The sequence below is a fragment of the Pristiophorus japonicus genome, chromosome 2, assembly GCF_044704955.1.
Source record: "Pristiophorus japonicus isolate sPriJap1 chromosome 2, sPriJap1.hap1, whole genome shotgun sequence".
In the NCBI taxonomy this organism is placed as follows: Eukaryota; Metazoa; Chordata; class Chondrichthyes; family Pristiophoridae; genus Pristiophorus; species Pristiophorus japonicus.
In genome coordinates, this window is record NC_091978.1 from 117,270,767 (window position 1) to 117,297,459 (window position 26,693).

Sequence of the window (26,693 nt, forward strand, 5' to 3'; positions counted from 1 at the left end):
TCTACGAGTTTTCATTGCTATTAATGAGAAAAAAAAAGACACTAAACACATGCAATAAAAAACACACACCTCACAATTAAAATTAATTGAAATTGTATTTAATAAATGAGAATTTTTTTTTGAGGTTTTAAAGTTTTTAAAATTATGGTTAAAAATAAATGTAACGTAGTAGGCAGGGTTTTTAAAAATACGTGTTTTTTAAAATTTAATTTAATTATACCTTTGTATGTTTTTAAACTCTTAAGCCTGTAAAAGTAGGCTATGCGCCTGCTTTTATCAGGCGCAAGAATCAAGAGGACATTTACTGGCCAAGATATGGGTAAATACCGCAATCCTGCCCTTGCAAATGTCCTCGCTCCCAATATGCGTGAGATCTGTCAAGCTCCAGCTTGATAGATCGGAAAAGCCGGTTTTCAGCGCATGCATATTGTGTACTGAAAACCATTTTTTCCAATGCCTTCCCCGGGTCCGTAGAAACTCCGTATGGACCCGGGGGGGGGGGGGGGGGGGGCCGGAATTTCAGGGCCAATATATTTTACTGGCCAGCCGTAAATTTTAGTTATATATTTTGAAGAAATCAAACACGCCCAATCCCAACATTTGTAGTTTATTCAAAAAAATATGCATTTGTGCACTACGGATTTGCTTTGTTCAAGTGAAATATTTAAGAACCGGTCACTCAGCTAATGATGAACATTGTTTCTTAAACCTTACCTTCTTGAATTTGATTCTGGCTTGCCCCTGGTGTGCTTAAGATCTGGCAATTTATTTTCAACCACAGGAGTCAATAAAGGCTGGATGTCATCTGCCATATTTCAGTCTAATTAGATCGGAGGCTCAGTTGCAATGTTTTCATTGGCTGCTGTTCTTGGATCTATCTGGAGCCCTAGACCATCTAAACAGACACATACATAAATAGCGAATAAAAAGACATTTAAAGTAACTGTTACCATAATGGCAAACAAATACAGAAGCACATAGGAAGCAAGTTAGGAATGAAAAAAATATAAGATCTCACCTCCGGCATATCAAATCTCCCAACATGGCAACAATTGTATTTTGAGTAAACACAATAAAGTTTTTACCACTATTACCTTGATTGGTAGACTATTCCAAAAACATTAAAAAAGGAGGATTACTGCAATATATTCTACAATTCAGTTTGCATTAATTTGTCTTCCTGTACTACTGTTTCTTTTAAAGATTTTATAGTTTAATGAGATACCTGCTGAACATAGCTTCATCTGAAGCCAACGTTTTTGTACATTTTCTTGACAAATTTCACCCCCAATCCCACTACACCAACACACGCCAAGTTCCATTCGCTCATCACCCCTGTGCAACACGGTCTGACGCAGTCCTAAATTTTAAAATTCTCAACCTCGTGTTCAAAGTCCGCCACAGCTCCATAACCTCGTACAACCATCCAAGAACTCAACATTTCTCCATCTCTGACTTCGAGACTTCCTTCGCCCCACCACTGGCACCCATACCTTTAGTTGCCGAGGCCCGAAGCTCTGGAATTCCCTCCCCACTTCTCAAAACCAAGCTTTTCGTCATCTATTCTAATTTCTCCTTCTTTGGCTCAGTGTCAATTTTTGTGCAATCATGCACCTATGAAGTGCCTTGGGAGGTTTCATTAAAGGACTGATATAAAAATGCAAGCTGTTGTTGTATTAGAAAGGGTACAGAGAAAAGCTGCACTCAGGTCAAGTGTAAGTGTATTTTAAAAATATAAACAGCACCTTGACCAAAATTAAATATGGTATTTTAAATGTAGTCTGATCAGTGCATATTCTAGTCTGGCTGTAAATTTCAACATTCTATTAGCTTCCTTTCCTCCACCACCCCTCAAAAGTTGTGTCCAAAGTTTGCATGATTGAATTCCACATTCAGAAAACCACCCCCTCCAACTTTAGTAAATGACAACCAGGAGGAGCTCTGGCCATTTCAATCAACAGTTTCAATTGCATCAGCTGCCATTTTCTACTTTGAAAACAGAGGACAATCCAGTAAGGACAAAGGCCCTAGCATAAACATATTCACTATACCTTCTGTGCAATCAAAATCAACAGTAGTTAAGCTCCTTTCTTCACTAGGAAGTACGAGGTTCTTTCATAAGAGGTTGATCATGAACTGATTTGGGGGTTAGTAGGAATCCTAGTGCCAATGCTTTGTCCAACACAGGCATCAGCACCACATGAAGACAATACGTAATTCAAGTCACAATTGGTCTCAACTGCAACAGCATCAGTAAGACTTGTATGTATTGCAATACAGGATCTTATCCTGTTAACTAATTTTGTAACCAGTATCAAGTACCAGAGTTTAGTCTAATCTAAAAAAAGGAATTACATCCATTCACATTGTTTGCACAGCATAACTCACTTTAATCAAAATGTAATTATTAGCACCTAAATCTGGAACTGAAGTGGCTTAAAATCAGCAATTCTGCACACGTCTAAAAGATTGACAGTGTGACTCAAATTTCTTTTTTTTTTAAAAAACTAATCCCTTCAATGGTTAATTCTGCATTACTGCAAATCAACAGGAGCAAGGTACAGTAACTGATGCAGCATGTGATCATTACTGAACTAGGCGTCATCAAGATAACCAGGTAAGCCTGCGGTCAAGTAGAGCATGCAGCCTTAGTTCCCCACAAGAATCTGGTTTCAAAATTCAATCTAAATAAAGGGCACTCCTCTGGCTGTAAAAGCACATGATGGACTGCTCACAAGAACTGGAGCCGATTTAATGCGCTGAATGGCTGCCTTGTGTGCTGTACTATCCTATCTTCAATATTTTTAATAAGAAAATTCTTAATGCATTCAAGAGGTAACCAGACAAATTTCTGGAGAGGGGTGGTCGTCAAAGCACTTGGTCAGAACAAAAGAGGTGGGAATCAAAAAAAGAGAGACAGGCTTGCTGGGTTTAATGGCCTTCCTCATGCCTAAAAATTATTTTGTTAACTTTTATAGCACCTTTAATAGAGAAAACATCCAAGACACTTCACAGATGGGCACTGGAAATAAATGTTCAGCCACAAAGAGAGGGGATGTGTTGGAAAGCTTGGATTTAAAAAAAAAGAAGAGATTTTTCAGAGTGAAAAGATATGATATCCAGGGAGAGCCCCTGACAGCAAGACTGATGTAAATGGGTAGAACACCAGAATTAGTGGCACGGAACATTCGCCTGGAAGAACTGGTAGAAGTAGTTTAACAAGACCATAGAAGATTTAGAGACAAAGGCAAGGATTTTAAATGTAATACATTGATGTATAGGTAGGCACTAATGAGCAGAGATGACATTGGTTAATGGGCAAAGGGACACAGGCAGAGTTTTGGATAAGTTGGAGTTTATGAAGGGAGGGAATTAGACCGTGGGCCAAAGCCGGTTTTCTTGCCTAGATTTTTAGTTCCGTAGTCCCCGTGTGAGAAAGACCTAGAACCATGCTAAATATGTATCTGAAGCAAAAACCAAATGTTTGCAAGTCTGAAAATTGAGTGTTCGAGAAATGGCCAAAAACAAAGAAAATCATAAAAATGGTTGCTATGGACTTGCTTTTCCCTAGCAACGGTGACATATCGGTGCTACTGCTAAATATGAATAGTCTCAGAATTGGTAAAAAGTTGCATCACCAAGGACATCCGAGGCCTGGATGCATCATATGGTGCAGTTATACATAAATCTCGTGTTGTTTTCATATCCGTTGCTAAGAAAGAAATCTACCATAGCAACCATTTATTCTCACTCAATAATTACAATAATAAAAGTAATAGTATTCATTTTTTTTTTAAATCGTAGAAGTACTGAAAAAAAAGTGATCTGAAAAAAAAGTTAGAGGCTGAAAAGGAATGCATATCTATGAATCATCAGAATCAAGAGTAGCTGTTTCCTCAGCCCTAGAAGTCTTGGGCAAAGATGATTCTCAACCTACACACTAGCAGATGTCGGTGCGAGGTAGCTTATTGAGAAGAAAAGAGCACACTGTGTGCACACTGGGTCTTTTTGCATGAACAATGTGGAAGCTCCATTACACTAACTGGTGCTGGAGGACGTGCCATCCAGTCTGTGACATGTACAAGTACATCATCTTCAAGTTTCCACCCATGGTCCTTTGGAAATGGGATTTCCGGCATGTTCTCAAGACAGTGCTTGTGAATTGCAGACTGGTAATTGGCGTGCTGTATATACTTGTACAATGAATCTTTATTCGGTGGCAAGCACTTCTCTGCATAACTTCTAGGCTTGAACATTTGATATCTGGCCGAGTTCACATCTCTGCATCCACTCTGCCCGTAGAGTTTGCAACTGTATGTCTCCAGTTCTTCAAAAGGAAATGTGAAACATCAAACTAGGTCCCCAACTTCCCAAATGTCGATCTTTGCTGACGATCAAGACTTTTGCTGATTTCACATTCCCCATTCCATACAGAGCACTCACTGAATCACATCCTTAAAAACAGTGAAATCCTGAGAGCAGTTCATACATCTTTCCCAAAGTGATCAAAGATGCGATGAACATCTGTTGTATGTGTATGGTTTCCTCTTCCTGTGCGAAACTGAGCTTGGCATCAATGTCCATACAGAACACAGAGCACAGTACAAAGACATCAGTGTCAGGACTGTGTATGATCACATGCTCACTGGAACTGACAGCAAGTGCGCTGTGAAGCAGTAGTTGTGCGATGGCTTCTTCCTGGTGGGAGAACAGTGCTGGGATTGGTACCACCTCCAGATCTGTTTTGCTGTCATTCTGACGTGTAGCATGAAACTCACTTCAGTGTCCAACAAAGAACATAAGATAAGAAAGAGGAGCAGTAGGTTATTAGGCCCCTGGAGCTTGCTCCGCCATTCATAGACTCAGCTCCACTTCCCCGCCCGCTCCCCATAGCCCTTTACTCCCTTATCGCTCAAAAATCTGTCCATCTCCACCTTAAATATATTCAATGACCCAGCCTCCACAGCTCTCTGGGGCAGAGAATTCCATAGATTTACAACCTGATGAGAAGAAATTTCTCATCTCAGTTTTAAATGGGCGGTCCCTTATTCTATGACTATGTCCCCTAATTTTAGATTCCCCTACGACTCGTAATATCCTCTCTGCATCCACAATGTCGAGCCCCCACATTATCTTGTGTTTCGATAAGATCACCTCTCATTCTGAACTCCAATGTGCATAGGCCCAACCTACCCTCAAGTCAACCCCTTCATCTCTGAAATCAACCGAGTGAACCTTCTCTGAACAGCCTCAAATGCAAGTATATCCTTCTTTAAATACGGAGACCAAAACTGTATGAAATCATCATCAGAGGCAGTCCCTCGAAATCGAGGAAGACTTGCTTCCACTTCAAAAGTGAGTTCTCAGGTGACTGAACAGTCCAATACGGGAATTACAGTCCGTCACAGCTGGGACAGACAACCGTCGGAGGGAAGGGTGGGTGGGGAGTCTGGTTTTCCGCACACTCCTTCCGCTGCCTGCGCTTGTTTTCTGCATGCTCTCGGCGACGAGACTCTAGGTGCTCAGCGCCCTCCCGGATGCTCTTCCTCCACTTAAGGCGGTCTTTGGCCAGGAACTCCCAGGTGTCGGTTGGGTTGTTGCATTTTACCAAGGAGGCTTTGAGGGTGTCCTTAAAACGTTTCCTCTACCTACCTGGGGCTCGCTTGCCGTGTAGGAGATCCGAGTAGAGCGCTTGCTTTGGGAGTCTTGTGTCGCGCATGCGAACAATGTGGTCAGTGCTTCGATGCTGGGGATGTTGGCCTGATCGAGAACACTAACGTTGGTGCGTCTGTGCTCCCAGTGGATTTGCAGGATCTTGCGGAGACATCGTTGGTGGTATTTCTCCAGCAATTTGAGGTGTATGGTCCACGTCGGAGTCATACAGAAGGGCGGGAATCACTACACTCCTGTAGACCATAAGCTTGGTGCCAGATTTGAGGCCTCATCTTTGAACACTCTTCTTCAGGCGGCCGAAAGCTGCGCTGGCGCACTGGAGGCGCTGTTGAATCTCGTTGTCGATGTCTACCCTTGCTGATAATAGGCTCCCGAGGTATGGGAAGTGGTCTACGTTGTCCAGGGCTGTGCCTTGGATCTTGATGACTGGGGGGGGGGGGGGGGGTGGGTGGGTGATGTGTGGTGGGGTTAGGTTGGTGGAGGACCTGTTTTATGGATGGTTAGCGTAAGGCCCATGCTTTCATATGCCTCAGTGAAGATGTTGACGATGACTTGGAGTTCAGCCTCAATGTGCACAGACACATCGTCCGTGTACTGTAGCTCGACGAGTGGATGGGATGGTCTTGGATCTGGCCTGGAGGCGACAAAAGGTTGAACAGGGTCCCACTGGTTGTATAGTTTAGTTCCACTCCAGCAGTGAGCTTGATGAGTGTGAGGTGGAGCATTGCAGCGAGGAAGATCGAGGAGAGGATTGGCGCGATGATGCAGCCCTGCGTGGTCCCGGTCCGGATGTGGATTGGGTCTGTGATGGATCCATTGGTCAGGATCACGGCTTGAATGTCATCATGGAGCAGACGGAGGATGGCAAAAAACTTTTGGAGGCAGCCAAAACGGAGGAGTAGTCCAGGTGTGGTCTCACCAATATCCTGTACAGTTGGACACTCACTTAGCCTGTCGATATCCCTTTGCAGATTTTTTGTGTCCTCACAATTTGCTTTCCCAACCATCTTTGTATCATCCACAAACTTGGCTACATTACACTCAGTCCCTTCATCCAAGTCATTAATATAGATTGTAAATAGTTGAGGACCCAACACCGAACCCTGCGGCACCCCACTAGTCACTGTTTGCCAACCGGAAAATTACCCATTTATCCTGGCTCTCTGTTTTCTGTTCGTTAGCCAATCCTCTATCCATGCCAATATATTATCCCCAACCCCAAGAGCTTTTATTTTGTGCAGTAACCTCTGATGTGGCACCTTATCGAATGCCTTCTGGAAATCCAAATACACCACATCAACTGATTCATCCTTATCCATCCTGCTCATTATATCCTAAAAGAACTCCAGCAAATTTGTCAAACATGATTTCCCTTTCATAAAACCATGCTGACTCTGCTTGACTAAATAATGCTTTTCCAAATGTCCCGCTACTGCTTCCGTAATAATGGACTTCAGCATTTTCCCAATGACAGACGTTAGGCTAACTGGTTTATAGTTTCCTGTTTTTTGTCTGCCTCATTTTGTCCGCATTGCGGCACTGGAGCTGCGGGTGGCTTCACTCTGGAGCATCCATGATGCTGAGAATGACGTGAATAGCACGTTTAGTGAGTTGGTCTTACCACAGGTAAAGGGTACACAGCCAGATAGGGAATGGGTGACCAACAGGAAGAGCAGTGCAAGGAAGGTAGTGCAGGGGACCCCTGCGGTCATCCCCCTGCAAAACAGATACACCGCTTTGGGTACTGTTGAGGGGGATGACTTATCAGGGGAGGGCAGCAGCAGCCAAGTTCATGGCACTGTGGGTGGCTCTGCTGCACAGGAGGGCAATCGTGATAGGGGATTCGATTTTAAGGGGAATAGATAGATGTTTCTGTGGCCGCAACAGAGACTTCAGAATGGTATGTTGCCTCCCTGGTGCAAGGGTCAAGGATGTCTCTGAGTGGCTGCAGGGCATTCTGAAAAGGGAGGTGAACAGCCAGTTGTCGTGGTGCATATAGGTACCAACAATATAGGTAAAAAAACGGGATGAGGTCCGACAAGACGAATTTAGGGAGCTAGGAGTTAAATTAAAAAATAGGACCTCAAAAGTAGTAATCTCAGGATTGCTACCAGTGCCACGTGCTAGTCAGAGTAGGAATCGCAGGATAGCTCAGATAACTACGTGGCTTGAGGAGTGGTGCAGAAGGGAGGGATTCAAATTCCTGGGACATTGGAACCGGTTCTGGGGGAGGTGGGACCAGTACAAACCGGACGGTCTGCGCCTGAGCAGGACCGGAACCAATGATCTAGGGGAAGTGTTTGCTAGTGCTGTTCGGGAGGAGTTAAATTAATATGGCAGGGGGATGGGAACCTATGCAGGGAGACAGAGGGAAGTAGAATGGGGGCAGAAGCAACAGATAGAAAGAAGAAAAGTAAAAGTGGAGGGCAGAGAAACAAAGGCAAAAAGCAAAAAAGGGCCACATTACAGCAAAATTCTAAAAGGGCAAATTGTGTTAGAAAGACAAGCCTGAAGGCTCTGTGCCTCAATGCGAGGAGTATTCGGAATAAGGTGGACAAATTAACTGCGCAGATAGTAGTTAACGGGTATGATATAATTGGCATCACAGAGACATGGCTCCAGGGTGACCAAGGCTGGGAACTCAACAGCCAGGGGGATTCAACATTTAGGAAGGATAGACAGAAAGGAAAAAGGAGGCAGGGTGGCATTGCTGGTCAAAGAGGAAATTAATGCAATAGTAAGAAAGGACATTAGCTTGGATGATGTGGAATCGGTATGGGTGGAGCTACAGAATACCAAGCGGCAGAAAACGCTAGTGGGAGTTGTGTACAGAACACCAAACAGTCGTAGTAAGGTCGGGGACAGCATCAAACAAGAAATTAGGGATGCGTGCAATAAAGGTCCAGCAGTTATCATGGGTGACTTTAATCTACATATTGATTGGGCTAACCAAACTGGTAGCAATACGGTGGAGGAGGATTTCCTGGAGTGTATTAGGGATGGTTTTCTAGGCCAGTATGTTGAGGAACCAACTAGGGAGCTGGCCATCCTAGACTGGGTGTAATGAGAAAGGACTAATTAGCAATCTTGTTGTGCGAGGCCCCTTGGGGAAGAGTGACCATAACATGGTAGAATTCTTTATTATGATGGAGAGTGACACAGTTAATTCAGAAACTAGGATCCTGAACTTAAGGAAAGGTAACTTCGATGGATTGAGGCGTGAATTGGCTTGAATAGACTGGCAAATGATACTTAAAGGGTTGACGGTGGATAGGCAATGGCAAACATTTAAAGATCACATGGATGAACTTCAGCAATTGTACATCCCTGTCTGGAGTAAAAATAAAAACAGGGAAGGTGGCTCAACCGTGGCTAACAAGGGAAATTAAGGATTGTGTTAAATCAAAGGAAGAGGCATATAAATTGGCCAGAAAAAGCAACAAACCTGAGGACGGGGAGAAATTTAGAATTCAGCAGAGGACGACAAAGGGTTTAATTAAGAGAGGGAAAATAGAGTATGAGAAGAAGCTTGCCAGGAACATAAAAACTGACTGCAAAAGCTTCTAAAGATATGTGAAGATTAAAAGATTAGTGAAGACAAACATAGGTCCCTTGCAGTCGGATTCAGGTGAATTTATAAATGGGAAACAAAAAAATGGCAGACCAATTGAACAAATACTTTGGTTCGGTCTTCACGAAGGAAGACACATATAACCTTCCTGAAATATTAGGGACCGAGGGTCTAGTGAGAAGGAGGAACTGAAGGAAATCCTTATGTGGCGGGAAATTGTGTTAGGGAAATTGATGGGATTGAAGGCCGATAAATCCCCGGGGCCTGATAGTCTGCATCCCAGAGTACTTAAGGAAGTGGCCCGAGAAATAGTGGATCCATTGGTGATCATTTTCCAACAGTCGATCGACTCTGGATCAGTTCCTATGGACTGGAGGGTAGCTAATGTAACACCACTTTTTAAAAAAAGGAGGGAGAGAGAAAGAAGGTAATTATAGACTGGTTAACCTGACATCAATGGTGGGGAAAATGTCAGAATCAATTATTAAGGATGAAATAGCAGCACATTTGGAAAGCAGTGACAGGATCAGTCCAAGTCAGCATGGATTTATGAAAGGGAAATCATGCTTGACAAATCTTCTGGAATTTTTGTGAGGATGTAACTAGTAGAGTGGACAAGGGAGAACCAGTGGATATGGTGTATTTAGACTTTCAAAAGGCTTTTGACAAGGTCCCACACAAGAGATTGGTGTGCAAAATCAAAGCACATGGTATTGGGGGTAATGTACTGACGTGGATAGGGAACTGGTTGGCAGACAGGAAGCAAAGAGGCAGGATAAACGGGTCCTTTTCAGAATGGCAGGCAGTGACTAGTGGAGTGCCGCAGGGCTCAGTGCTGGGACCCCAGCTCTTCACAACGTACATCAATGATTTAGATGAAGGAATTGAGTGCAATTTCTCCAAGTTTGCAGATGACACTAAACTGGGTGGCGGTGAGAGCTGTGAGGGGGACGCAAAGAGGCTGCAGGGTGACTTGGACAGGTTAGGTGGTGGGCAAATGCATGGCAGATGCAATATAATGTGGATAAATGTGAGATTATCCACTTTGGGGGCAAAAACACGAAGACAGAATATTATCTGAATGGCGGCAGATTAGGAAAAGGGGAGGTGCAACAAGACCCAGGTGTCATGGTTCATCAGTCATTGAAAGTTGGCATGCAGGTACAGCAGGCGGTGAAGAAGGCAAATGATATGTTGATCTTCATAGCTAGGGGATTTGAGTATAGGAGCAGGGAGGTCTTACTGCAGTTGTACAGGGCTTTGGTGAGGCCTCACCTGGAATAGTGTGTTCAGTTTTGGTCTCCTAATCTGAGGAAGGACGTTCTTGCTATTGAGGGAGTGCAGCAATGGTTCACCAGACTGATTCCCAGGATGGCAGGACTGACATGAGGAGAGACTGGATCAACTGGGCCTTTATACATTGGAGTTTAGAAGAATGAGAGGGGATCTCATAGAAACATATAAGATTCTGACGGGACGGGACAGGTTAGATGCGCGTAGAATGTTCCCGATGTTGGGGAAGTCCAGAACCAGGGGACATAGTCTTAGGATAAGGGGCAGGCCATTTAGGACTGAGATGAGGAGAAGCATCTTCACTCAGAGTTGTTAAGCTGTGGAATTCCCTGCCACAGAGAGTTGTTGATGCCAGTTCATTGGATATATTCAAGAGGGAGTTAGATATGACCCTTACGTCTAAGGGGATCAAGGGGTATGGAGAGAAAGCAGGAAAAGGGTACTGAGGGAATGATCATCCATGATCTTATTGAATGGTGGTGCAGGCTCGAAGGGCTGAATGGCCGACTCCTGTACCTATTTTCTGCGTCCATGTTTCTATGTTTGGCTCTTGCAACTACGTGCATGCAGCATGCCATTGTTTTGGTGCATGCAGTCACTGACTCTAATCGATCTAATAGAGATTGGCTGATCTTGCAGTGCTGACAAATACTCCCTTAAGTAACTCGCAATGACATCATCACTCAATAAAGCTGACAGTTCAGAGGTTTTCTCTATACTTGAGAAGCATAGAGCCATAACAGCACAGAAGGAGGCCATTCGGCCCATCGAGTCCATGCCTGGCTTACTGTAGAGCAATCCAGTCAGTCATATGTCCCGCTCTATCCCCACAGTGCTGCAAATTAATTTCTCTCAAGTGCCTATCCAATTTCCTTTTGAAGTCATTGATCATCTCCACTTCCACCACTCTCGTTGGCAGCGAGTTCCAGGTCATTATCACTCGCTGCGTAAAAAAGTTCTTCCTCACATCTCCCCTGTATCTCTTGGCCAAAACCCTAAATCTGTGTAGCCTAGTCCTTGTACCATCAGCTAATAGGAACAGCTTTTCTTTGTCTACCTTATCTAAACCCGACAAATCTCCCCTCGACCTCCTTTGCTCCAAGGAGAACAACTCCAGCTTCTCCAACCTAACCTTGCAGCTAAAATCTCTCATCCCTGGAACCATTCTTGAAAATCTCCTCTGCACCCCCTCAAGGACCTTCACATCCTTCCTAAAGGGTGGTGACCAGAACTGGGTGCAATCAGAGCTTTATAATGGTTCAACATAACTTCCCTGCTTTTGTACTCAATAACTATTTATAAAGCTCAGGATCCCATATGCTTTGCTAACTACTCTCAATTTGTTCTGCCACCTTCAAAGATCTGAGCATTTGAACACCTAGGTCCCTTTATCCCTGCACACTCTTTAGAACTGTGCCATTAAGTCTACATCGCCTCTCCCTAACACTTCTGCCAAAATGTAACACCTCACAGTTCGCTGTATTAAATTCCACCTGCCTGCTCATTCTGTCAACCTCTGTCCTGTTGCAGTCGATTGCATCATCCTCACTGTTTGCCACACCTCGAAGTTTGGTATCAGCAAATTTTACTCTATATTCCAAGATTCAAGTTATTAATATCAAAAAAGCAGTGGTCCTAGCACTGACTACTGTCCACCATCCTCCAGACTGAAAAACCATACAAAGGGAGGAAAACCAGCAATCAAAAAAAAAACAGTAACTTGTTCATTTCAATGAAGATTCAAAGTTCAAGCTACAATCCCAAGATTTGTTTGTTGCCATCGTGTCATTTACAACCTATAGAGCAACTTTTTCCACTCCAATTGCAAACAAAAGTACAAAATTAATGTCAAAACTTTCCACAAGCAAATTCTGCAATGCTTCCAAATTTTAGTTACAAAATTATTACTGGCTTATGCAGAAACGAACTACAACTAAATTAGTTATACTGCCACTTTTGGATCAGTATAACTCGTGTTTAGGAACACAGCAAGATATCAGATTAACACATCGCAGAATGGCAGGACTACAAAAAGTACCGCCCAGAAAGTTATATTTAGTTGTACTTGTAGTTCCGTATATTCAACAAAGGTGTCTTGCTCAACTTTTCATACGAATCAGAAAGTCTCCTTTAAACAGGCATCCATACTTGTACACATTCTGGAGTCAGAAACCAACCGTGGAATTGATCACAAATTCAAGAAATCCGAGAGACGGTGTAAATGTGGTCGATACAACAGCGGCACACATACAAACGAGCCAGTCTCACGTCGGTATGAGTAGCACAAATTCGAAACAGGTATTTCAAAGCCGATCTCGGCCTCTTAAGCTTTGGTGTTTAATTGTTTTCTGTATGCTCATAAATCTTAACAGCTGCAATAAGTTTTAATATGAAAGGTTTGGTTCACTGTGCCCATTATAAATTCCAAGTAGTGCAGAATATCCCACTTCCCAATGTGAGTGTGATGTCACCGAGGCACTATTTGAGGAAGTGAGAATCTGCTCTTACCTTCCCTGAATGAAAATCGGTACTTTCTATAAATTAAGCAACAATTTCTGAAGTGTCGAAGCCTGAAATTGCCAACTGTCTGTCTGCTCCAGGGGCTGACCTGCCGAGTTCGCTACCCCCCCTTGTTTGTGTTTGTAATTTGCAGTATATTGCTTTCTATAAAAGTGATTGAATGCCGGCGCGCGCCCCCAGTGACACCCAGTGCAGGTGCATCGGCCGCGTGCCTCACCTCGCCCCAGCTCCCGGGGCCCAAACGTTCCAGGTGAGGTTGGCGGGGCGGGGCTGGACGCGGGGCGAACCCGACCACCCGCTCGATGTGCGCAGGCGCGGTTCTCTGCGCTGTCGCTCCTCGTCACTCCGGCTGACGTCAGAGGAACTACCATTCCCAGAATGCTCCGGTGCCTGAACAGCTGGCAACAAATCACCCTTTTCAAATATCGCAGCTTGGTCAACTTTACCTTTAACGCCCGGCGTTGAACGTGCCGTTTGTCCGCCTGTCGACGTTTCCTCACCCGGTTGACGCCCTCCCTAGTAAACGTCTCCGCTGAAGCCGCTTTGCGGGAGCGATCACGTGGCCGAACGTGCCGGGCTCCTTTATGGCCCGTGCGGCGGAGTGGAGGCACCACGTGGTGTGTGTGGGCGGGCCCTGGGCCCTGTGTGCAAACCCTTGCCTGCAGCGTCAACAGACCCTTTCTGGGTAATAGGGTGAAAATGCTTGGCAATCGTTTCAGATTAGCTGGGTTAACAATAGTATTCTGTCAGAAGGATCTTTTCATGCAGAATCCTTTGTCACCTTTACTGTGGCCACTGCTCTGTGATTTTAGCCAGGGTGGGGGTCGCTAGGCTAGCCTGGGGCAAACTCAGACTGATTCCCACTTTAACATCATTCCAATAACCGATGTTACAAAGTGTGATTGTGTAGATATCGAGTGAGGACGGGATGAGGTTTGCTTTTGATTCTGTTTCTCTCACCTCCCCCACCCACTGAGTATACCGCTGACTTTTGAAAAAAAAGGCTTGACTCACTGCCTATGAGTCAGAAGGTTGTGGTTTCAATTCTCACGTCAGCTGAGGCTGATAGTTCAGTGCAGTACTGAGGGACTGCTGCACTGTCGGAGTTGCTGTCTTTCGGTTGGGACATTAATGCAAAAAAAAAAATTCATCGCAATATTTCAATACCATTTATCCGGGAACCAACACAAATAAAGCAGATTATTTGGTCCTTCACCCAGAGAGTGGTGAACCTGTGGAATTCTCTACCACAGAAAGTTGTTGAGGCCAATTCACTAAATATATTCAAAAAGGAGTTAGATGAGGTCCTTACTGCTCGGGGGATCAAGGGGTATGGCGAGAAAGCAGGAATGGGGTACTGAAGTTGAATGTTCAGCCATGAACTCATTGAATGGCGGTGCAGGCTAGAAGGGCCGAATGGCCTACTCCTGCACCTATTTTCTATGTTTCTATGTTTCTATGTTTTATCTCGTTGCTGTTTGTCGGAGTGTGGGCAGGTACAGCAGGAGCAAGGTCGGGGCGAAGGAGCGGCGAGAGATTGTAGAGGGATGTGATTGGGGCCCAGGAGAGGCACGAGTTCGGGGCCCTGGGGCAGCACGGCCCAGCCCACACTGCGATATGTGTGCGCACTAGATCCGTGCAGCAGATCTGGTCTCCAGTTGTCTTGGTTAATCCTTGCTACTGGACCAAGACCTAGCTCTGTCAAACCCGTGTGGTGGCTGGTGTGCAACGGCCACCACACGTTAAAAAAAAATCCACGCACAAGCATCTTCCTTCAAGATTTAGTTCGGGACCTTGAATTTTAGGTCCTTTATTGAAACACCTGTGAACATCTTGACATTGAAGCAAGTCATTCTCGATTCGAGGAACTGCCTATGATGATGATGAGGTTTGTAGAATCTTGTGCACAAATGGGCTGCTGCATATCCCTGCATTCTTAGTGGCTGCACTTCCATTGGCAGTGAAGCATTTTGGGATGTCCTGAGTTTGTGAAAGGTGCTATATAAATTTCAGTCTTTATTATAAATCAACAATAACAACCTGAATCATAGAATAGAATCCTAGAATTGTTACAACACAGTAGGAGGTCACTCGGCCCTTCGAGTCCTTGCCGGCTCTCTGCAAGTGCACTTCAGCTAGTCCCAATCTCCTGCCCTTCGTAGCCCTGCATTTCTTTTCAGGTACTTATCGAATTCCTTTTTGAAAGCCACAATTGAATCTGTCTCCACCACCCTTTCAGGCAGTGCATTCCAGATCATAACCACTTGTGTGTAAAAAGATATTTCCTCTTCGCCTTTGGACCCTCTTTGGAGTATGAAAAGAAGTTGGCAAGGGATATCAAAATCAACACAGAATTTTAATAATTATATTAGGGAAAAGAGGGTAGTCAGAAGCAATGTTGGGCCCTTTAAAAACTGAAAATGGTGATACTGTCAATGATAAGGAAATAGCGGACATGTTGAATAATTACTTTGCGTCAGTATGTACAGTAGAGGAAGAGGATAGCTTGCCAGAAATCCAAAGAAACTGGGACAGGGACTCAATAAAATTAACAAAAGTAAATATACAGTGATGAAGAAAATGATAGACTAGATGGTTTCCATCCCAGGGGTTTAAAAGAAATGGGTGAGCACATAGCAGATGCCCTAACTATAATCTTCCAAAGTTCTCTTGATTCTGTAACTGTTCCTTTAGATTTCAAAATTGCACATGTCACCCCGCTATTTAAGAACATAAGAAATAGGAGCAGGAGTAGGCCATACGGCCCCTCGAGCCGGCTCCGCCATTTAATACGATCCTCGCTGATCTGATCATGAACTCAGGTCCACTTCTCTGCCTGGTCCCCATAACCCCTTAATCCCTTATCAGTTAAGAAGCTGTCTATCTCTGTCTTAAATTTATTCAATGTCCCGGCTTCCACAGATCTCTGAGGCAGCGAATTCCACAGATTTACAACCCTCAGAGAAGAAATTCCTCCTCATCTCAGTTTTAAATGGGCAGCCCCTTATTCTAAGATTATGCCCCCTAGTTCTAGTCTCCCCTATCAATGGAAACATCCTCTCTGCATCCACCTTGTCAAGCCCCCTCATAATCTTAAACGTTTCGATAAGATCACCTCTCATTCTTCTGAATTCCAATTAGTAGAGGCCTAACCTCCTCAACGTTTCCTCATAAGTCAACCCCCTCATCTCCGGAATCAACCTGCCTCCAAAGCAATTATGTCCTTTTGTTTATATGGAAACCAAAATTGTATGCGGTATTCCAGGTGTGGCCTCACCAGTACTCGATAGAACTGCAGCAAGACTCCATCCCCTTTGCAATAAAGGCCAAGATTCCATTGGCTTTCCTGATCACTTGCTGTTGGTCTTGAGCAACAACCCAACTCGGGAAGCAAAGCAACATTACAGGCAGCTCAAGGCTAAGGTCCAACAAAAAACCCGGGACCTAAAGAACAGGTGGTGGATGGAGAAAGCACAGGAGATGCAACAACTGGCCGACAGCCATGATGTGCGAGGATTCTTCATTGCAGTCAAGGCCACTACGGTCCAAACTCCCAAGGCCCCACCCCACTGCTAGCCAAGAACAGGGAAACACTCATCAAGGACACCGAGGCAGTCGGGGCCCGCTGGAAGGAGCACTTTGAAGATCTCTTCAATCGAGACTCTGCCTTTGACTCGAGTCGACTCCATCCAGCAGCATGCGACTCGCCACCACCTCACTGAAACCCCAACGTTGCATGAGGTAGGAAAAGCCATAAGACAGCTCAAGAACAAGGCTACAGGAGCGGATGGAATCCCTGCTGAGGCGCTAAAGTATGGCGGAGAGGTGCCGTTGGCACGGATACATGACCTCATCTGGAGGGAGGAGAGCATGCTGGGAGATCTCAGAGATGCAGTGATCATGACCATCTTTAAAATAGGGAACAAGTCTGACTGCGGCAATTACAGAGGAATCTCCCTGCTATCAGCCACCGGGAAAGCTATTGCTAGAGTCCTCCTCAACCGTCTTCTCCCTGCAGCCGAGGAGCTTCTCCCAGAGTCACAGTGTGGACTTTGTCCCCTACGGGGCACAACGGACATGATCTTTGCAGCGTGACAGCTGCAGGAAAAATGCAGGGAGCAGCGCCAGCCCTTATACATGGCCTTTTTCGACCTTATAAATGTCTTTGACATTGTCAACCGCGAGGGTGTATGGAGCGTCCTTCTCCATTTCGGATGCTCCCAAAAGTTTATCAACATCCTTCAGACTCCACGACGACATGTAGGCCGTGATCCTTACCAACGGATCCATTACAGACCCAATCCACGTCCGGACCGGGGTCAAACAGGGCTGCATCATCGCTCCAACCCTCTTCTCAATCTTCCTCGCTGCCATGCTCCATCTCAAAGTCAACAAGCTCCCTGCTGGAGTGGAACTAAACTACAGAACTAGTGGGAAGCTGTTTAAACTTCGCCGCCTCCTGGCCAGGTCCAAGATCACCCCAAACTCTGTCGTTGAGCTACAGTACGCGGACGATGCCTGCTTCTGCGCACACTCTGAGGCTGAACTCCAGGATATAGTCCACGTATTTACTGAGGCGAACGAAAGCATAGGCCTTACGCTAAACATTCGTAAGACGAAGCTCCTCCACCAGCCTGTCCTTGCCGCACAGCACTGTCCCCCAGTCATCAAGATCCACGGCGCGGCCCTTGACAATGTGGACCATTTCCCATACCTCTTAGCAACAGAAGCAGACATTGATGAGGAGATTAACACCGCCTCCAGTGCAGCCTTCGACCACCTGAGGAAAAGAGTGTTTGAAGACCAGGCCCTCAAATCTATCACCAAGCTCATGGTCTACAGGGCTATAGTAATACCCTGTATGGCTCAGAGGCATGGACCATGTACAGTAGACACCTCAAGTCACTGGAGATATATCACCAACGATGTCTCCGCAAGACCCTACAAATCCCCTGGGAGGACAGGCGCACCAACATTAGCGTCCTTGTCCAGGCTAACATCCCCAGCATTGAAGCACTGACCACACTCCATCAGTTCCGCTGGGCAGACCACATCGTTCGCATGCCAGACACAAGACTCCGAAGCAAGTGCTCTATGCGGAGCTCCTTCACGACAAACGAGCCAAATGTGGGCAGCGGAAACGTTACAAGGACACCCTCAAAGCCTCTCTGATAAAGTGCGACATCCCCACTGACACCTGGGAGTTCCTGGCCAAAGACCGCCCTAAGTGGAGAAAGTGCATCTAGGAGGGTGCTGAGCATTTCGAGTCTCAATGTCGAGAGCTTGCAGAAATCAAGCACAGACAGCGGAAAGAGCGTGCAACAAACCAATCCTACCCACCCCTTCCCTCAATGACTATCTGTCCCACCTGTGACAGATTCTGCGGCTCTCGTATTGGACTGTTCAGCCACCAAGGAACTCACTTCAGGAGTGGAAGCAAGTCTTCCTCGATTCCGAGGGACTGCCTATGATGATGATGTACCTGCATACTAACCCTTTTGTGTTTCATGCACAAGTACCCCAAGATCCTGCTGTACTGCAGCACTTTGCAATTTTTCTCCATTTAAATAATAACTTGCTCTTTGTTTTTTTCTGCCAAAGTGCATGACCTCACACTTTCCAACATTATATTCCATCTGCCAAATCTTTGCCCACTCACTTAGCCTGTCTATGTCCTTTTGCAGATTTTTTGTGTCCTCACACATTGCTTTTCCTCCCATCTTTATATCGTCAGCAAACTTGGCTACGTTACACTCGGTCCCTTCTTCCAAGTCGTTAATATAGATTGTAAATAGTTGGGGTCTCAGCACTGATCCCTGCGGCACCCCACTAGTTACTGATTGCTAACCTGAGAATGAACCATTTATCCTGACTCTCTGTTTTCTGTTAGTTAGCCAATCCTCTATCCATGCTAATATATTACCCCCAACCCTGTGAACTTTTATTTTGTGCAGTAACCTTTTATGCCTTCTGGAAGTCCAAATACACCACATCCACTGGTTCCCCTTTATCTACCCTGTTCGTTACATCCTCAAAGAATTGCAGCAAATTTGTCAAACATGACTTCCCTTTTATAAATACATGCTGACTCTGCCTGACCGAATTATGCTTTTCCAAATATCCGACTACTGCTTCTTTAATAATGGACTCCCAACATTTTCCCAACCACAGATGTTAGGCTAATTGGTCTATAGTTTCCTGCTTTTTGTCTGCCTCCGTTTTTTCTAGGGGCGTTACATTTGCAGTTTTCCAATTTGCTGGGACCTCCCCAGAATCCAGGGAATTTTGGTAAATTACAACCAATGCATCCACAATCCCTGCCACTACTTTTCTTAAGATCCTAGGATGCAAGCCATCAGCTCCAGGGGATTTATCCGCATTTAGTCCCATTATCTTACTGAGTACAACCTCCTTTGTGATTGGGTTAAGTTCCTCCCCCCTATAGCCCCTTGACTATCCACTGTTGGGATATTGTTAGTGTCCTCTACCGTAAAGATTGATACAAAATATTTGTTCAGAGTTTCTGCCATCTCCATGTTCCCCATTACTAATTCCCCTGTCTCGTCCTCTAGGGGAACAACATTTACTTTAGCCACTCTTTTACTTTTTGTATACCTATAGAAACTCTTGCTATCTTTTTTTATATTTCGTGCTAGTTTACTTTCATAGTCTATCTTCCCTTTCTTAATCATTTTTTAAATTCTTTGCTGGCTGTTAAAAGCTTCCCAATCTTCTGTCCTCCCACTCATTTTGGACACTTTGTATGCCCTTGTTTTTAATTGGATACCGTCCTTTATTTCTTTAGTTTGCCACAGATGGCTATCTTTTCTCTTACACCCTTTCCTCCTCACTGGAATATATTTTTCTTGAGAGTTGTGAAATATCTCCTTAAATGTACGCCACTGTTCATCAACTGTCCAACACTTTAATCTATTTTCCCAGTCCACTTTAGCCAACTCTGCCCTTATACCTTTGTAGTCTCCTTTATTTAAGCTTAGTATGCTGGTTTGAGATCCAACTTTCTCACCCTCCATCTGAATTTCAAATTCAACCATGCTATGATCACTCATTCCAAGGGGATCCTTTACTAGGAAATTGTTTATTAATCCTGTATCATTACACAGGACCAGATCCAAGATAGCTTGCCCCCTGATTGGTTCCGTACATACTGCTCAAGGAACCCATCCCTTATGCACTCTATGAACTCTTCCTCAAGGCTACCCTGACGAATTTGATTTGTGCAATCAATATGCAGGTTAAAAATCACCCATGATTATTGCTGTTCCCTTTTTACAAGCCCCCACGATTTCCTGGTTTATACTCCGACCAACAGAGTTGCTACTGTTAGGGGGTCTATAGACTACACCCACCAGTGACTTTTTCCCCTTATTATTCTTTATCTCCACCCAAACTGTTTCAACATCCTGATCATTTGAGCCAATATCGTTTCACACTATTGCATCCTTTATCAATAGAGCTACCCCACCTCCTTTTCCTTCCTGTCTGTCCTTCCCTGAATATTTAATTCCCAGTCCTGGTCACCTTGCAACCACATCTCTGTGACAGCTATCAGATCATACCCAATTGTATCTATTTGTGCCATCAACTCATCTATTTTGTTACAAATGCTATGTGCATTTAGACAAAGTGCCTTTAAATTTGTTTTTTTTACCCTTTTTTCCTGCTTATTTCCTCTCTACTTCAAACTCACTCTTTATTTTTGCTTTCTAATTCCAGCTTTACTCCCTTCCCTACTGAATCTATTTTCAGATTCCCATCCCCCTGCCAAGCTAGTTTAAACCCTCCCCAACAGCATGAGCAAACTCCTCCGCGAGGATATTGGTCCTGGCTCTGTTGAGCTGCAACCCGTCCGGCTTGTATAGGTCCCACCTCCCCTAGAAGCAGTCCCAATGCCTCAGGAAACTAAAGCCCTCCCACCTGCACCATCTCTCCAGCCACGTATTCATCTGCTCTATCCTCCTATTTCTGTACTCACTATCTCGTGGCACTGGGAGTAATCCGGAGATTACTACCTTTGAGGTCCTGCTTTTTAATCTCTCTCCTAGGACCTCATCCCTCTTTCTACCGATGTCATTGGTCCTGATATGGACCACTACCTCTGCTGTTCACCCTCTCCCCCAGAATGGCGAGAGAGGGAAACCATGGAATCATAGACCAGTTAGCTTAACATCTGTTATCGGTAAATTACTTGAGTCTATAATTAAGGATAGGGTGACTGAACACCTCAAAAATTTTCAATTGATCAGAGAGAGCCAGTATAGATTTGTGAAAGGTAAGTCATGCTTGACAAACCTGACTGAATTTTCTGAGGAGGTAACTATAGTAGTGGACAGGGGAATGTCTATGGATGTTATTTAAACGGACTTCCAGAAGGCATTTGATAAAGTCCCAGATAAGAGACTGTTAACTAAGTCTACACAGAATGGAGGGCATATTATTGGTTTGGAAATTGACTGAGTGGCAGGAGACAGGCAGTAGGGATAATGGGTAGGTACTCTAATTGGCAGGATGTGACTAGTGGTGTCCTGCAGGGATCTGTGTAGGGGCCCCGACTATTCACGATATTTATTAACCACTTAAATGATGGCATAGAAAGTCATATATCCAAAGTTGCCGATGACACAAAGATAGACGGCATTGTAAATGAAAGCATAAAAGTACAAAGAGATATCGACAGATCAAGTGAATGGACAAAAATTTGGTAAATGTATTTCGATGTCGGCAAATGTGAGGTTATCCACTTTGGACCAAAAAGAATAGAACCAGGGTACTTTATAAATGGTGAAAAACTTAAAACAGTGGAAGTCCAAAGAGACTTGGTACATAGATCATTAAAATATCATGAACAAGTACAGAAAATAATCAAAAAGGCTAATGGAATGCTGGTCTTTATATCTAGAGGACTAGAATACAAGGGAATAGAAGTTAAACTGTAGCTATACAAAACTCTGATTAGACCACACCTGGCGTACTGCGAGCCATTCTGGTCACCACGCCTTAGGAAGGATATATTAGCCTCGGGAGTGCAGCATAGGTTTACCAGAATGATACCTGGTCTTCAAGATTTAAGTTACAACAACAACAATAACTTTTATTTATATAGCACCTTTAACGTAGTAAAACGTCTCAAGGCGCTTCACAGCAGTGTTATAAGACAAAACAAATAAATTTGACACCGAGCCACATAAGAAGAAATTACGGCAGATGACCAAAAACATGTTCAAATAGGTAGGTTTTAAGGAGTGTTTAAGGGAGGAAAGAGAGTTGGAGAGATTACACAAATTAGGGTTATATTCCTTAGAATTTAGAAGTTTAAGGTGATCCAATCGAACTGTGGGGGGGGGGGGGGTTTGGGAAGGAGGAACTTAATACAATCACTATCACTAATGAAGTAGTACTTGGTAAAATAATGGGACTAAAGGCGGACAAGTCCCCTGGACCTGATGGCTTACATCCTCGGGTCTTAAAAAAAATGGCTGCAGAGATAGTGGATGCATTGGTTGTAATTTACCAAAATTCCTTTGGATTCTGGGACAGTCCCAGCGGATTGGAAAACCGCAAATATAAGACCCCTATTTAAAAAAGGAGGCAGACATAAAGCAGGAAACTATAGACCAGTTAGCCTAACATTTGTCTTGGGAAAATGCTGGAGTCCATTATTAAGGAAGTAGCAGAACACTTGGAAAAGCATGATTCTATCAAGCAGAGTCAGCATGGTTTTATGAAAGGGAAATTATGTTTGACAAATTTGCTGGAGCTCTTTGAGGATGTAACGAGCAGAGTGGATAAGGGGGAACCAGTGGATGTGGCGTATTTGGATTTCCAGAAGGCATTTGACAAGGTGCCACATAAAAGGTTACTGCACAAGATAAAAGCTCACGGGGTTGGGGTAATATATTAGCATGGCTAGAGGATTGGCTAACTAACAGAAAACAGAGAGTCGGGATAAATGGGTCATTTTCCGGTTGGCAAACAGTGATTAATGGGGTGCCACAGGGATCGATGCTGGGTCCTCAACTATTTACAATCTATATTAATGACTTAGATGAAGGGACCGAGTGTTATGTAGCCAAGTTTGCTGATGATACAAAGATGGGTGGGAAAGCAACTTGTGAGGAGGACACAAATTATCTGCAAAGGGATATAGACAGGCAAAGTGAGTGGGCAAAAATTTGGCAGATGGAGTATAATGTGGGAAAGTGTGAGGTTATCCACTTTGGCTGAAATAATAGAAAAGCAAATTATAATTTAAGTGGAGAAAAATTGCAAAGTGCTGCAGTACAGAGGGACCTGGGGGTCCCTGTGCATGAAACACAAAAGTTAGTATGCAGGTACAGCAATTAATCAGGAAGGCAAATGGAATGTTGGCCTTTATTGCAAGGGGAATAGAGTATAAAAGCAGAGAAGTCCTACTACAACTGTACAGGGTATTGGTGAGGCCATACGTGGAGTACTGTGTACTCTTTTGGTCTCCGTATTTAAAGCAGGATATACTTGCATTGGAGGCTGTTCAGAGAAGGTTCACTAGGTTGATTCTGGAGATGAGGGGGTTGACATGAAGAAACGTTGAGTAGGTTAGGCCTATACACATCGGAGTTCAGAAGAATGACAGGTGATCTTATTGGAACATGATAATGAGGGGGCTCGACAAGGTGGACGCAGAGAGGATATTTCCACTCATAGGGGAAATTAAAACTAGGGGACATAGTCTCAGAATAAGGGGCCGCCCATTTAAAACACCGATGAGGTGAAATTTCTTCTCTCAAAGGGTTGTAAATCTATGGAATTCTCTGCCCCAGAGAGCTGTGAAGGCTGGGCCATTGAATATATTTCATTATCATCATCATAGGCAGTCCCTCGAAATTGAGGAAGTCTTGCTTCCACTCTAAAAGTAAGTTCTCAGGTGACTGAACAGTCCAATTCACGAATTACAGTCTCTGTCACAGGTGGGACAGACAGTCGTTGAAAGAAAGTGTGGGTGAGACTGGTTTGCCGCACGCTCGTTCCGCTGCCTGCGCTTGGTTTCTACATGCTCTTGGCAATGAGACTTGAGGTGCTCACTGCCCTCCCAGATGCACTTCCTCCACTTAGGGCGGTCTTTGGCCAGGGACTCCCAGGTGTCGGTGGGGATTTTGTATTTTATCAAGGAGGCTTTGAAATGTTTCCTCTGCCCACCTGGGCTCGCTTGCCATGTAGGAGTTCCGAGTAGAGTGCTTGCTTTGGGAGTCTTGTGTCAGGCTTGCAAACAATGTGACCCACCCAGCGGAGCTGGTCGAGTGTGGTCAGTGCTTCGATGCTGGGGATGGTGGCCTGATCAAGGACTCTAACGTTGGTGCGTCTGTCCTCCCAGGGGATTTGCAGGATCTTGCGGAAACATCGTTGGTGGTATTTCTCCAGCGATTTGAGGTGTCCACTGTATATGGTCCACTACATATATGGGCCTATATATGTTGTATACACTGTATATGGGCCTTACAATAAACATCTGTAAGACAAAGGTCCTCCACCAATCTGACCCCGCCACACAGCACTGCCCCCCAGTCATCAAGATCTACGGCGCAGCCCTGGACAACGTGGACCACTTTCCATACCTCGGGGAGCCTATTATCAGCAAGGGCAGACATCGACGATGAGATTCAGCACCGCCTCCAGTGCGCCAGCGCAGCCTTCGGCCGCCTGAGGAAAAGAGTGTTCGAAGATCAGGCCCTCAAATCTGCCACCAAGCTCATGGTCTACAGGGCTGTCATGATATCCGCCCTCCTATATGGCTCAGAGACATGGACCATATGCAGTAGAATATATTTAAGGTGGAGATTGACAGATTTTTGAGCGATAAGGGGGTAAAGGGTTATGAGGAGTGGGCAGGGAAGTGGAGCTGAGTCCATGATCAGATCAGTCATGATCTTATTGAATGGCGGAGCAGGCTCGAGGAGCCAAATGGCCTACTCCTGCTCCTATTTCTTAAGTTCTTATATTAAGGGGAACAGATAAGGTAAATAGAGATAAACTATTTCTGCTGGTTGGGAATTCTAAGACTAGGGGGACATCATCTAAAAATTAGAGTCAGACCTTTCAGGAGTAAAATTAGGAAACACTGGTGGAAGTTTGGAACTTTCTTCCGCAAATGGCAATTGATTTTAGATCGGAGATTGATAGCTTTCTGTTCACCAAAGTTATCAAGTGACACGATGGGCCATAATGGCCTCCTTTCATGCTGTAAATTTCTATGATTCTATGATATGGGCCAAAGACGGGTATATGGAGTTAGGTCGCAGATCAGCCATGATCTCATTGAATGGCAGATCAGGCTCGAGGGGCTCAACTGTTCCTATTTACATTAGCATTTATTTAGAAACTAGACTCATACCTGTGCATACTGTCTACAAGGGGAAACATGTAAACGAGGAAAATGAAGGCCTAAGAGTGGAACCTTGATGGTCTCCAGAAATGGCCATGATAGAGTGGGAGAGAAGCCATTGCTAAATTTATGCTTGCTATATTGGGACAGGTAGAAGTGCAACCAACTGAGGGCTCCTGATGTCAACACTGTAGGTGAGGATGGAGCAAAGAAAGAAATTTTGAAAAGTCCTATTTATGTACACTGGCAAGGAAGAAAAAGGTTCGGCTGTGATACTTCAATCAAATAGCCTAACAACGCATGCTGTCTAGGCTGCTTGGATTTTATGACCAATCCCCATGCAACGACCAAAGTAATTTGGGCATGAACCAGTCAAGGGGGGGAAGGGTACATGTCAAGTGTGGCAGCCAAAATATCACTGTCAACTTTGAAAACTGCCTCCAGCCATAAATCAGTGAATTTAGACCATTTGCTGTCGGATTCAAACCAAATCTGGTGCCTAAGTACCAGTTATAGCAGATAATTTGTAGTCAGTTGATACTCCACTACTGCCACCTTCAAGAAAGGTGACCAGTCCGACTGTGGTAATTACAGAGGCGTTTCCCTGCTGTCTGCCACAGGGAAAATCATCGCAAGAATCCTCCTCAATTGTCTCCTCCCAGAGCCGCAATGCAGATTCCGCCCACTCGGGCACAACGGACATGACTTCACCGCGCGATAAATCCAAGAAAAATGTAGGGAGCAGCATCAACATTTTTACATGGCTTTCTTTGACCTCACAAAGGCCTTCGAATCTGTCAACCATGAGGGATTATGGAGTGTCCTCAAATTGGGCTGTCCTCAAAAATTTTTCACCATCCTCCGCCTGCTTCACGATGACATACAAGCCGTGATTCTTACCAATGGATCCACCACAGACCCAATACAAGTGCAGACCGGGGTCAAGCAAGGCTGTGTCATCGCACCAACGCTCTTCTCAATCTTCCTCGCTGCAATACTTCATCTCACTTTTTAACAAGCTCCCCGTTGGAGTTGAGTTAATCTGCAGGACAAGCACGAAATTATTCAACGTCCTATGCTTCCAGTCCAGATCCAAAGTTGTTCCAACCTCTATCATTGAATTACAATATGCAGATGGTCCGTTTGTGCACACCTGGAGTCCAAACTCCAAACCATTGTTGACATCTTCACTGAAGTGTACGAGAGTCTGGGCCTTACATTAAACATCATTAAGGCAAAGGTTCTCTACCAATCTGC

The 26,693-nt window shown here is 44.6% G+C and overlaps 2 protein-coding genes across 6 annotated transcripts in view; one reads left to right on the forward strand and one right to left on the reverse strand.

The window, feature by feature from the left end:
- The window catches only part of slc38a9 (solute carrier family 38 member 9), an 81,802-nt gene extending 68,170 nt beyond the window's left edge, over window positions 1-13,632 (reverse strand). For 2 of the 4 annotated variants that reach the window (XM_070868924.1, XM_070868899.1), the window contains exons 1-2: window positions 13,275-13,366; window positions 715-895 (exon numbers count right to left, since the gene is read on the reverse strand). In XM_070868924.1, the coding sequence (XP_070725025.1) occupies window positions 715-812 (98 nt within the window). In that variant the 5' untranslated portion in view covers window positions 813-895; window positions 13,275-13,366. The other 2 variants (XM_070868907.1, XM_070868916.1) reach the window with 2 other exon arrangements.
- The window catches only part of ddx4 (DEAD (Asp-Glu-Ala-Asp) box polypeptide 4), a 167,571-nt gene continuing 153,546 nt past the window's right edge, over window positions 12,669-26,693 (forward strand). For both annotated transcript variants that reach the window (XM_070868835.1, XM_070868875.1), the window contains exon 1: window positions 12,669-12,835. The gene's annotated coding sequence lies outside the window, so the exon portion shown is untranslated. The remainder of the gene's footprint in view (window positions 12,836-26,693) is intronic.